General features: G+C 45.3%; 1 protein-coding gene across 5 annotated transcripts in view; it reads left to right on the forward strand.

Annotated features, from left to right (window-relative positions):
• Positions 1-8,085, forward strand: part of CERS3 (ceramide synthase 3) — a 226,499-nt gene extending 218,414 nt beyond the window's left edge. For all 5 annotated transcript variants that reach the window (XM_069766311.1, XM_069766310.1, XM_069766314.1 and 2 more), the window contains 2 exons: positions 1,005-1,158; positions 6,530-8,085. In XM_069766311.1, coding sequence (XP_069622412.1) covers positions 1,005-1,158; positions 6,530-6,646 — 271 coding nt within the window. In that variant the 3' untranslated portion in view covers positions 6,647-8,085. The remainder of the gene's footprint in view (positions 1-1,004; positions 1,159-6,529) is intronic.
• Positions 8,086-12,848: the final 4,763 nt, after the last annotated feature.

Here is a 12,848-nt window from a genome sequence, read left to right on the forward strand (position 1 = left end):
TGATAAAGGCCGGTGAAGAACCACAGATTTGTTCTCTGCTCCACTTCTCATAAGTCGGAATAAGGAAAACATACAAAGGAAAGGTTTAGAAATTATATTCCTTGCGCATAAAGTCTCAAATGAAGAAGTTGAGAGGGTGTATGGATTTCTGCAAAAAGTGCACACCGCCACTGCAGTGCAATATAGTGATGGAAAGCTGCAGTTAATCTGATCTACAGGAATTAGCATCATACTGGTATATGGATTCGTTCTGGGGGGTGAAAGGCTGGATGTCCATCTTGTACATTTATGGCATATCTACAGGGTGTGACGTAATTGTATATTAGATGTAGATCTCATTTATGGGATCTAACTCGAGAACGAGGCCCTGACATGTGCCACTGACAGTGCAGAAGTTTTTTAAATTTTAATTTCTATGGGAATTCCGACCACCTTGTCATTGGAAGCAGCAGGCTACAGGGTCCCATTCTCAAGACAGATTCCGGACCCACATCTATTAAATATTCATGACATATCTTGTGGATATTCCTTAAATGTATGAGATAGGATTAGGATTACCCTTTCATGGACACCAGTTGTGTGCGGAGTCTTATTGGCAACAGTCAGTGTGAAAAACATGCAGAAAAGAACTTTCCCAGAAGGAAAGAAAACTCATTGGCACCAACTATTGAAGGTACCATCCAACGTCACTAAGGATTTTTGCTTCAAGTCATTAACACTGACGTCTCGTAATTGAGTCTTAATGAGGCACGTGTAGGAATAAGATGCGCCGAATTCATTAAGCGGCATATGCCAAAAGTTGCACAATTTTTGCACAACTCCTCATTGCGCAAATATTTTGCAACTATTTGAAAGTCTTTCGGACCACTTATGTAGCGGTCCCTATGGTTATAAAATGTCAGACTTCCAATTTTCTGTGATTTTGTACAAAGTTACAGTAGAGCCCAGCCACAGAAAGCACAGCATTACTTGTACAAGAAATAACGAACATGTTTGTTTTACAGGATAATCTATGCAACGGTGGTGTATCCCCTGTACTACTGCCCGCGCTTCTTCCTCTACTACTTCTTCAATATGGTTATGTTCATCCTCCAGTTCCTTCATATATACTGGGCTTACCTTATCTTTAGGATGGTGCGCAAAATGATCTCAGGAAATGTAAGTTCTAATGATAACCACTATGTCACTCTTTATAATGGAGTATAGGCTGAGACTGCGAGGCAAAATGACCCTTCATCCCTCCATTCTTGGAAAGCGGAAGAAGCTTACAGCCAGGCTGTACGCCGTGTGGATCTTACATAGAGTATAATGTGCACAGGGGCTTCTGTTTTGGGATCCAGGTTCTGTTTTAGGTAGAATGGATGCATCACTCTGCCCTATGCAATCCTGACATTGTGCATTGTGGTGTCTTCAGCCTGGTCATCCCGTGCAGCAGATATACAGCACGGAATGTACATCATTGGCTTTGGAGTTTATAGGCATTTGCTTGATCTGATTTCTATGATAGCCAACAACATGGCCTCCTGTTTGTATTCCCACACTAAGTCCCCATGCACACTACTAATTTACCACTATGATTATCCCCTATATTAGCAAGTTGCCTGTAGAAGGGTATAGGAACCGACTACATTCTTAATTTTCAAAAAATGGAAGAGTTTTTTTTGTTGGGGTCTGTATGAATCTGATGGTAAAAATGGTGCAATAGTTCCTTTGGACGCCATATGTCAGCGGTATTCTCCTAAAAGCTGCTGTCACACTTCAGACAATACCAATCTAAGTACGGAATGCGGTGTCTGGATTGGCCACGAGCCTCCTGACGTGAACAGCCACATGGGCATATATGAGGCTATTAAGTTTGGGTCAGGAGACCCGTGCCCGGTTTGGAGATGAAATTGGCCATAGAATCAGTGCTCAGTAAGGGGATGTTCACTCTATGTTGTTGTTTTTTTTTTTGTTTTTTTTTACTGTGATCAAAACAACAAATTTTCCACACTGAAACCTCTTCAGAAAACGTCAGCTTTATTTTTTTTATCTGGAGCTTTTTCTGTTAGGGTTTCCTGAAGCGTTTTGTTAACCTTTTTTTTTTTTTTCTTTTGGTATTTTCTGCAAACATTTTTTATTTTATTTTTTTGGGTGATTTTCGGCCACTTTTTTAAAGGGAACCGGTCACCCTCCTCAGGCGTTTGTAACTAAAAGAGCCACTCGTGCAGCACTAATGCTGCATTCTGACAATGTGGCTCTTTTAGTTATGCTCCCTGCACACGCTGAAATAAACGCTTATAAAATGTGCTCCCTCATACCGTCAAATTGTCCCGGGGGCGGATCTTTCCCCCCTAATCAACAGCCGTCACTCCGGACCTGTGCGCGCTGGGCGCCGCCTCCTTCCTCCTGCTTCATTAGCGTCCCTGGCGCCTGCGCTGTAAGTTCAAAGGGCAGCGCAACTGTGCATATCTGGAAAAAATACTTACAGCGCAGGCGCCGGGAACGCTAATGAAGCAAGAGGAGGCGGCGCACAGAGGCCCGGAGTGACGGCTGTGCTGCGTCTGATTAGGGGGGAAAGACTCGCCCCCGGGACGATTTCACGGTATGAGTGGGCACATTTTATAAGCGTTTATTTCAGCGTCTGCAGGGAGCATAACTAAAATAGCCACCTTGTTAGAATGCAGCATTAGTGCTGCGCAAGGTGGCTCTTTTAGTTACAAACGCCTGAGGGGGGTGACCGGTTACCTTTAAATCTATTAAAATACTATTATTTTTTAGGTGAAAACTCTTACAAAATGCTCAAAACATTGCCAACGTTTCTTCTGGGCATTGTTTCAGTCTAGCCTTTGACTTCCATCGTAAAGTATGGAGCATCTTTCTAGCGGAAAATGCCTGGGGAAAGGTTTACTCACTTCTTTTAACCACCTTTGTGTTTTGTAAACTTGAAGCAGTTAAAGGACGCCCAAAAGGCTAAACATACGAACAACAAAGTGGTTTTACAATAGAAATTAATCAGAAGAGTCAAGCATTTTCTGAGAATCTTTTCAGACATCTTTTGGAGCGAACGCGTTGTGTGAAGAAATCCTAATACTGTGTTCTGGAGAGGCAACATGGTAGATAAGTAACGTCTCGTGTCTCTGCTATGTGCCTGTGGCCTAAAACCTGATATCGGTCTGGTAATAACATCAATCCCCGATAAGATGGCGTTTTCTTACGGCCTGGCTCACTTTACATAGGCACCCTGGATTGCTCCTCATGTGAACGGTACAATGGGGGTAAGAATGGTCTTTGGTCAGTTTAGGTCAGCTAGACTTCATTTATTGGTGCATAAGAGCACCATCGGCTAGGAGCCACATATGGCCTGAGATCGAGTCAGTCCATGGCCACATTTTAAAACTTATCATGTCTTTATCCAGTTACTGTGTTCAGAGCGCCTGGGCTGATTTATCAACAGTGTCTAACAAAATATGGCCTTCATTTACTAAGCTGCTCGGGAAAGCCTTCATTTACTAAGCTGCTCGGGAAAATTGAAAGTTTCATTGTGATTGGCAGCTGCGAGCAACAAAGAGTTTTCAGAAATCTGCCCCATTCTATTAATGAAGTGAAATTATAAATGTACTGACTTCCCCTTTTATTGGGGCCAATTTTCAGGGCTGGGGGAACGGAGACCCTTGCATGTGCAAGCAGTCAGAGGCTTATGCTCTCGCTCTTTGTGTATGTGCCAAGTGAGGATTTAAAAGCAGAGTTTTGCAATAAGCCACAGATCTTACACGAGCCAAGCACTGCCAGCAGGAAACTTACCAGCTCTGTGAGAAGAACAAAAGAATGTTCTGCATTCAGCCGCCCTGCGGGAGTGACATGCTCATCTGTAGAGGGCAACAATGGCACTTGTTTAAACATATCCTCCGGTTTACAGCTTTGGTATCTCACCCTCGCCTAAAAGTGCTGCCATACAGACGTTAGTGACTTTTTCTAGCACAGGGGTTGGAAAGGTGCTGCCATATGGAGACTCAAGCGGAGCTGTACTTTCCTAGTACCCATGCCCTTTTGTTCTAGTTAAAGTTCGGGGGTCACAACAGAATCCCGCCAGTCGGACATTGGTACTATGCCACCATTGTCTGATGAAACTATATGGTACACTTACCTTTTGACAAACCTACAAAAAGATAACCCCTAACGCACGGCAATCAGCCGTGCGCCTGTGTCAATGGATGTGACCAGGACAGCTTTTCAGCCTCAGGATCTAAACCATTCGTGTCTAAATTCCCTGATAGCAAGCAGAGATCTTGATAATAGGGAGGAAGTTGCTATTAAAATATATTAGATCTAAGCAGAAGTTTCCATTATGCAATTGATTTTTCCTTTACAGAAAAGTATGATTGTATATCATTTGTAAGAGTGGTCCTGTGCTTTATTGGATTGTGGAGTTTCAGATGTGCGTATAGCAGACTATTTTGTGCTCCTGTATTAAGGATCCAACTCGTCTGAGCATTTGAACTGACACCTTTATAGATCCCAGTGAAGCTGTTAGTTGGGGTCCTTAAACCAATTGTGCGGCCAGTGCTTGCATGTGTAAACAGGGGGCAGAAATGTGCTTGAAATAGACATGTCTAAAGCTGGCTGCTAGGCCTTATTCAGGTGTCCATTATTTTTATGTATGTGAAAAAATGGGTCAGATTTTCATCAGTGTTTGGTCCATGTGTCCATTTTTAGGCCTGTTTCACACGTCAGTGTCTCCAGTACGTGAGGTGACAGTTTCCTCACGTACTGGAGACACTGACACACATTGACACATAAAAATCACTGCATCTGTTCAGATGTCAGTGATTTTTTGCGGACCGTGTCTCCGTGTTTGGCCGTGTGCCAAACACGGAGACATGTCAGTGTTCGTGGGAGCGCACGTATTACACGGACCCATTAAAGTCAATGGGTCCGTGTAAAACACGTACCGCACACGGACGTTGTCCGTGTGCAGTCCGTGTGCCGTGCAGGGGACAGCGCTACATTAAAGGGAACCTGTCACCCCGAAAATCGCGGGTGAGGTAATCCCAACCGGCATCAGGGGCTTATCTGCAGCATTCTGTAATGCTGTAGATAAGCCCCCGATGTTACCTGAAAATGGAGAAAAAGACGTTATATTATACTCACCCAGGGGCGGTCCCGCTGCTGGTCAGGTCGGATCGGCGTCTCCGGTCCGCTGCGGCGCCTCCCATCTTCTTTCCATGACGTCCTCTTCTGATCTTCAGCCACGGCTCCGGCGCAGGCGTACTTTGCTCTGCCCTGTTGAGGGCAGACAAAGTACTGCAGTGCGCAGGCGCCGGGCCTCTGACCTTTCCGGCGCCTGCGCACTGCAGTACTATCCTCTGCCCTCAAGAGGGCAGAGCAAAGTACGCCTGCGCCGGAGCCGTGGCTGAAGATCAGAAGAGGACGTCATGGAAAGAAGATGGGAGGCGCCGCAGCGGACCGGAGACGCCCATCCGACCTGACCAGCAGCGGGACCGCCCCTGGGTAAGTATAATATAACGTCTTTTTCTCCTTTTTCAGGTAACATCGGGGGCTTATCTACAGCATTACAGAATGCTGTAGATAAGCCCCTGATGCCGGTGGGATTACCTCACCCGCGATTTTCGGGGTGACAGGTTCCCTTTAAGCGCTGTCCCCCCCACTGGTGCTGAATCGGCGATTCATATCTTCCCTGCAGCAGCGTTTGCTGCAGGGAATATATGAATAATACTGTTTAAAATACAGATGTATTTAAACAGAATATTGGCTTTGTATTCATCATATCCTGTGCCAATGGGATCTTGGAGTTAATATAGGGTTAAACCCAAAGGTCACTGCTCTATTAAGGCTGTTTATTGTTTTTATTTTTGATTGTTTACTTATATTGTTTTTTTTTTTGTTTTTTTTGACCATTTTTTTGCTTTATTCATCTGTTCTTAAATTACTGTTTTCCCACCTTTCAACATAGGGTGAGATAGGGCAGTGAGGGATAGCCTTAGTTGAGTGGGGGTGTCAAAATCGTACATCTAGGGTGTCAACCTCCACAGTAAGGCAGGAGACAGATAAGGCCTATCATAAGGTATGTGCTAGACCTTGGTCAAAACATTTTATTTGGCAATTTTTTTTTTTTTGCCTAAAACCACTGAAAAGGTGTTTTTTTTTTTTTAGAGATTTGTGACTAAAATTTATTTTAAAGGGAATTCATGTTCATCACATTATTAGAAATGGGCAATACACGGATTGCACACTGACGACATCTGTGTGTTGGCCGTAATGTTCAAGGACCTATAGACTTGCCTTGGCAATTTTGATCCGAGACTTAGATTAAAATCAGACGTGCATCTTTGTTTTTATGCTGACCACTTATTCCTTAAAAAATACATGCATATGTGAACAACCCCATAATTGTAATGTGTATGTGTTCTATCAGTGAAAAATGCAGGTAGAACTCGTACATGAAAAACATATGTCTGCATGAGCCCCTAGCTTAATATTTCTACCCCTGGTAAACCTGTTATAAACCACTCTTCCTATCCTTGTGCAGATGTCTGGTGATGATCGGAGTGACAATGAAGAAGAGGACAGTGAAGAAAATGAGGAGCAGCCGTTATCCAATGGGGACGGCAAGAAGCGCATCATAAACGGGCAGCACGACCGCTAGGGTTGCTGCTCATTATCAGAAGTTGCACCCCAACCCTAATAAACCTGAGAATAAAGAGTAAAGGATCGTTGCTGGACTCCTAGTCAGACATGCAGCGGGGACGGGGGCAGCGGACTACAACGGGATGGGCACCACTGATCAGAAGGTGCGGGGTCCTTTTCTTTAGGACCAAATATGTTTGAGACAAGGTCCAGCCAATTTTCAGTTCCAAAACCTATAAACCTTAAAAAGAAGAAAAATCCACCTATAGTGGTCAATCGTTCTTTATGCTTTAGAAGAGAATTTTTAAACCATGACCTATTTTCACCTGGAGGAGACACCAGGAGACGGTACTGTAAAGTCTCAATGGCTCCTCTACAGGGTGATTTACAGAGTGTGCCTGTGTGGCGGGGCGGGAGTCTTACAGTGTATTCCAGAAGGCAAATAGATCTGATGCCAACTCTGACAGATGCCAGCACCCAGCAGTTTGGAAAGTCTCTCTTAATTTTTCCTTTATGGATACAAACTATGAAGAATGGAGCTACAAGTTGTGATTGCACTAAACCCTGGTTACCGTTCCTGTCGATATTGCACAAGAGGGTTAACTTTGGAGTGCTCTGAAGACCATGACGCGGTCTCTCCACCTCCTCCTTGGCTCTATTTATACCACATACGGGAACACAAGAGGAGCTCTGTGTATAATACACACAGGATTAACAGTGCGCATGCTGTGACCTCATACTTCAGCTGTGTGCTGGGGGGTGGAGGAGGGCAGGATAACGCTCCGCGTCTATCCCAGAGACGACCACAGGAGGCGCTGGCTGATCCGTCTGCCATTAACACACCACTGCTGTACCTGCTTATAACAAACAGCAAAGGACGTAGGTCTTTTAATACATATGCAACTTTGTAAGGACTTTTAGCCAATTAAGTTGGTATTGTAGCCAAAGATGTGTGGTTCATACTGAGAGGAGAGATGGCACCCTAATAGCTTTAATGCATACATATCACAGTATATTTTCTGTCTAACTACAGCGTATTTCTAAGCCCATAGTAGCTCCCTGCCTATATCGGCTCCACGTGGCACTTCTAGCCACGTCCGCTCTTCTTCTATAACTCCCATTCATAAAGCTCTTTTATACAGTTTGTAGTTACGCTCTGCCTTAATGTACATGCCTTATAAAGCAGGATCAGCTGCCGGTAGATGTATATTTTACAAAGCAGTATTCCCCCGATACAAACACAAGGTCCACATTGGGTTATTATGCAGCCAAGTTTATGAAGACCAAATCTGGAGGGAATTAACTGTTCACGTGTTGCCTGCAGTGGACTGGCTGGGATACATGTGGTTAATACGAGTCCTAAATATTCTTTACACACTAATTTTTTACCTTTCATTGTCTAAGTGTTAAAAAAAAAAGAACCTCCACAAAAATAATAAAGCATTGGATTTTACCTGGTTCATTGGCACAGCTTGGTAATTCAGCAATATTTCTGGACTTTACAGAGCGATATCTGCTTATCGTTAATTTTCAATGCCCTAATTCTAAGTATTATCTTCATTTTATGTGTGCTTATGTCGCTCACGTTTAGGCCGGGGTCACACTCACATGGGTTTCTCGCCTCAATTCCCACCGGCACTCGGGACCAGAGTGTGCGGCTGCATGTATTTCTATGCAACTGAACACTCCAGCCCGAGTGCCGGGTACTGAGGCGAGAGACTCGCGCGAGTCTCTTGTATTGCACTTGCAAGTGTGACCCCGGCCTTACTTCCAGGTCCTAGTACCATTATTCTCTTTATAGATTCCCCCCTACACAGGAACCACCTACTCGCACAACCTTTCCCACAATTGAACTCTAAACCTAGTCTGGTTAGGCACTGCCATGTTCAGAATGGCCACATTTCTCCTCACTCCAACTCAACAAGCTCTTAGACAAATAATGAAGCTGTCGAGTTCAAATCTGGAGACTCGTGGCCGATCCAGAGATCGCAGACTTTAATTCGATTGTGAAAATCGGATTTGTGTGAAACTAGTCTTAACTGAAGGCTCATTCAGACATCTGTGGATTTCAGGACGATATCGACCATAATGCACAGACTGGCCGCTCAGGTCAGAAGACCCGCTGCCAATCTGTGCTCTGACGGCAAAGATATCTTTGGCGTACATGAGTCAGAGAAGCTGTGTATTTTAACAGCAGATTTGCACAAGTAAAATCCACAATAGGTTACAGTAGCCAGCATCTGTCCAAGTCGTCCATTATTATTTTAATACTGATACAGAGGGAGAGGTGGTTGTTCTCTACTGTGTCCATATGAAGCTGCCATGACTTGTGAGCAAGACTGATACACTATATGGACAAAAGCATTGGTACACCGGCACATTACACCTACAGGAGCTTTTATTACATCCCAGTATAAATTAATCGACATTATTATAGAACTAGATGGTGGCCCGATTCTAATGCATCGGGTATTCTAGAATATGCATGTCCACGTAGTATATTGCGCAGCCCACGTAGTATATTGCCCAGGCACGTAGTATATTGCCCAGGCACATAGTATATTGCCCAGTGACGTAGTATACAGCACAGAGCCACGTAATATATTTCAGAGCGACGTAGTATACAGCACAGAGCCACATAGTATATTGCCCAGCCACGTAGTATACTGGCCAGTCACGTAGTATATTGCCCAGCTACGTAGTATATTGCCCAGCCACGTATGTCACAGGTTAAAAAATGAACATATACTCCCCTTCCGAGGGCCCCTTGTAGTTCGGTCACATGACCGTGACGTCATGGAAGGTCCTTCTCGCGCAGGCGCGCATGGCCTGTGATGACGTCGCGGTCGTCTGACCGCGACGTCATCACAGGCCCTGAGCGAGAAGGACCCGCCATGACGTCGCGGTCACATGACCGTGACGTCATGGCAGGTCCTTCTCACGCAGGGCCTGTGATGACATCGCGGTCACATGACCGTGACGTCATGGCAGATCCTTCTCACATACCATCCTTGGCACCGGAACCTGCCGCTTGCATGAAGCGGTCACTGGAGCGTCGCGAAAGGTGAGTATATAATTTTTTTTTTTTAATCATTTTTAGCATTAGATGTTTTTACTATTGACGCTGCATAGGCAGCATCAATAGTAAAAACTTGGTCACACAGGGTTAATAGCGGCGGTAACGGAGTGAGTTACCCGCGGCATAACGCGGTCCATTACCGCTGGCATTAACCCTGTGTGAGCGGTGACTGCGAGGAGTATGGAGCGGGCCCCGGGCGCTGACTGCAGGGGAGGGACTAATCTGATTGTGGCCGTCGTTGATTGGTCTCGCCAGCTGCCTGTCATGGCTGCCGCGACCAATCAGCGACTTGGATTCCATGACAGACAGAGGCCGCGACCAATGAATATCCGTGACAGACAGAAAGACAGAAGGACAGAAAGACGGAAGTGACCCTTAGACAATTATATAGTAGACTAGATGGTGGCCCGATTCTAACGCATCGGGTATTCTAGAATATGCATGTCCACGTAGTATATTGTCCAGCCACGTAGTATATTGCCCATCGACTTAGTATATTGCCCAGCCACGTAGTATACAGCAGAGCCACGTAGTATATTGCACAGCCACGTAGTATACAGCACAGAGCCACGTAGTATATTGCACAGCGACGTAGTATACAGCACAGAGCCACGTAGTATATTGCAGAGCGAGGTAGTATATTGTCCAGCCACGTAGTATACATATACAGCACAGAGCCACGTAGTATATTGCACAGTCACGTAGTATATTACCGAGCCACGTATCTCACAGGTTAAAAAAATAAACATACTCACCTAACGATCCGAGGGCCCCTTGTAGTTGAACATACTCACCATTCTGGTCGCTGCTCCCGTCTCTCTGCTTCCTGGGATCCAACGGCGCTGTGCAGATGGGCGCGCGGCTTCCGCCATCTTGCGTTCCCAGGATGGTTTGCGAAATTACCCATATGACTTAGCGGTCTCGCGAGACCACTAGGTTTTCTGGGTAATTTCGCAAAGCATCGCTGGGAAAGGAAGATGGCGGCAGGCGCGAGCGGTTCAGCGGACAACGGAGGGTGAGTATAGCAGGTTTTTTGTTTTTTTAATTTTTAACATTACTTTCTTTTACTATTGATGCCGCATAGGCAGCATCAATAGTAAAAGGTTGGGGACACACAGGGTTAATAGCGGCGGTAACGGAATGCGTTACCCGCGGCATAACGTGGTCCGTTACCGCCGGCATTAACCTTGTGTTAGCGGTGACCGGAGGGGAGTATGGAGTGGGCGCCGGGGACACTGACTGCGGGGAGTAAGCAGCGGAGCCCCGGGGACACTGACTGCGGGGAGTATGGAGCGGGCGCCGGCCACTGACTGCGGGGAGTATGGAGCGGCCATTTTCTTCCGGACTGTGCCCGTCGCTGATTGGTCGCCGCAAAACAGCCACGACCAATCAGCGACTTGGATTTCCATGATAGACAGAGGCCACGACCAATGAATATCCGTGACCGAAGGACAGACAGAGAGACGGAAGTGCCCCTTAAACAATTATGTATATAGATTAGTCCTCTTTTGCAGATAAAATATTCCAACTCTTCTGGGAAGGTTTCCTATAAGATTTAGGGGTGTCTGGAAATGTGTGTCCACTCATCCAGTGGAGAATTTTTCTGTCAGATGCTGCTGTTGGATAAAAGGGTCTATCTGTTTTAACTGATCCCAAAATATGTTAGATAGGGGTTGAGTTGAGTCTCTTTGTGGGTCCTTGATGTTTTTCCACACCACACTCGCCCAACCGTGCCTTTATGGACCTTGCTTCATGCACAGGGGCACAGTCCTGGTGGAACAGAATATCGTAGTTACTTACCAATAACGGTATTTCTCTGATCCCATGACGGCACCACAGAAACAGAGGGATCCGCCCTCAGGGACAGGAAACCTACAGGTGAAAAAGGCCTCTCTCCCACATCAGTTTTACAGATTCTTAACAGAACTTCAGCTGTAACTTAAATGGTTATCCAAACAAAAAATATTTGAATCTTAGGCTTATCAGAGGCACCGCGTGACTAAATATTAATAACTAAACTTAGTGTGCACACCCACACATGAAGGGAGGGAATGTACGGGTGCCATCATGGGATCAGAGAAATACCGTTATCGGTAAGTAAGTACGATATTTTCCTACCCCCATGACGGCACCATGGAGAGAATTTCATAGAATGTACATTGGGGGGACCACTGCCTCCAGGACCCTACTGCAAAAGGTGAGGTCTGAAAAAGAAGTCGGGTCTAGTAGGTAGTGTTTAAAAAATGTAGAGGGAGAAGACCAAGTGGCTTCTGACCCTTTTTGGAATGGCTTCATTACACAGAGAATATGAAAGGATGATGGCATCCCTTATCCACCTCGCCAGCATGGCCTTCTATGCTTTATGTCCTTTGTTTGGACCCTGAAAGCACACAAACAGAGACCTATCCCTCCTACACTCCCTCATGGCTGCTAGATATTGGGTTAAGCATCTTTTAACATCTAGTGTGTGCAGGAGTTCTTCCTTTCTATTTCTGGGGTTTGGACAGAAAGAGGGTAAAGAGATCTTTTGAGATCTATGAAAACGTGACGCCACTTTAGGAAGGTAGGATGGATCGGTCTTAAGGACTACTCTATCATCTAGTATTTGGGTCAGAGGCGGGTATGCTGATAGAGCTTGCATGTCACTAATTCTGTGAGCCGACGTTAGTGCTACAAGAAGAGAGGTTTTGAGGTATATTATTTTTAAAGAAGCTTGTGACAAAGGCTCCAAAGGTGTTTTAGTCAGTGCAGAAAGTTCTAAATTTAGATCCCAGGGAGGTATAGTGTGGTGGACAACCGGTCTAGATCTATTTGAGGCCTTAATAAATCTTTTTATCCAGCGATTCCCCGCTAAGTCGTAGTTGTAAAGGGCGCCTAGCGCTGCCACTTGAACTTTAAGTGTGCTTGTTGCTAAGTCTTTTTCCAGCCCCTTCTGAAGGAACTCTAGCGCTTTCTGAATTGGGATCTCTCCCGATAAACTGGCACCCGAAACTGAAATCTCCTCCAGACCTCCCCATACGCTCTAGTAGTTATTGGCTTTCTACTTAACAAGAGAGTAGAAACTAAGTTTGAAGAGAATCATCTCTTGGTTAGAAGTTCCCTTTCAAATTCCAGGCCGTCATATGCAGGTCTTTCACTTGCG

This window comes from Ranitomeya imitator, chromosome 4 (assembly GCF_032444005.1).
Source record: "Ranitomeya imitator isolate aRanImi1 chromosome 4, aRanImi1.pri, whole genome shotgun sequence".
NCBI classification, from domain to species: domain Eukaryota; kingdom Metazoa; phylum Chordata; class Amphibia; order Anura; family Dendrobatidae; genus Ranitomeya; species Ranitomeya imitator.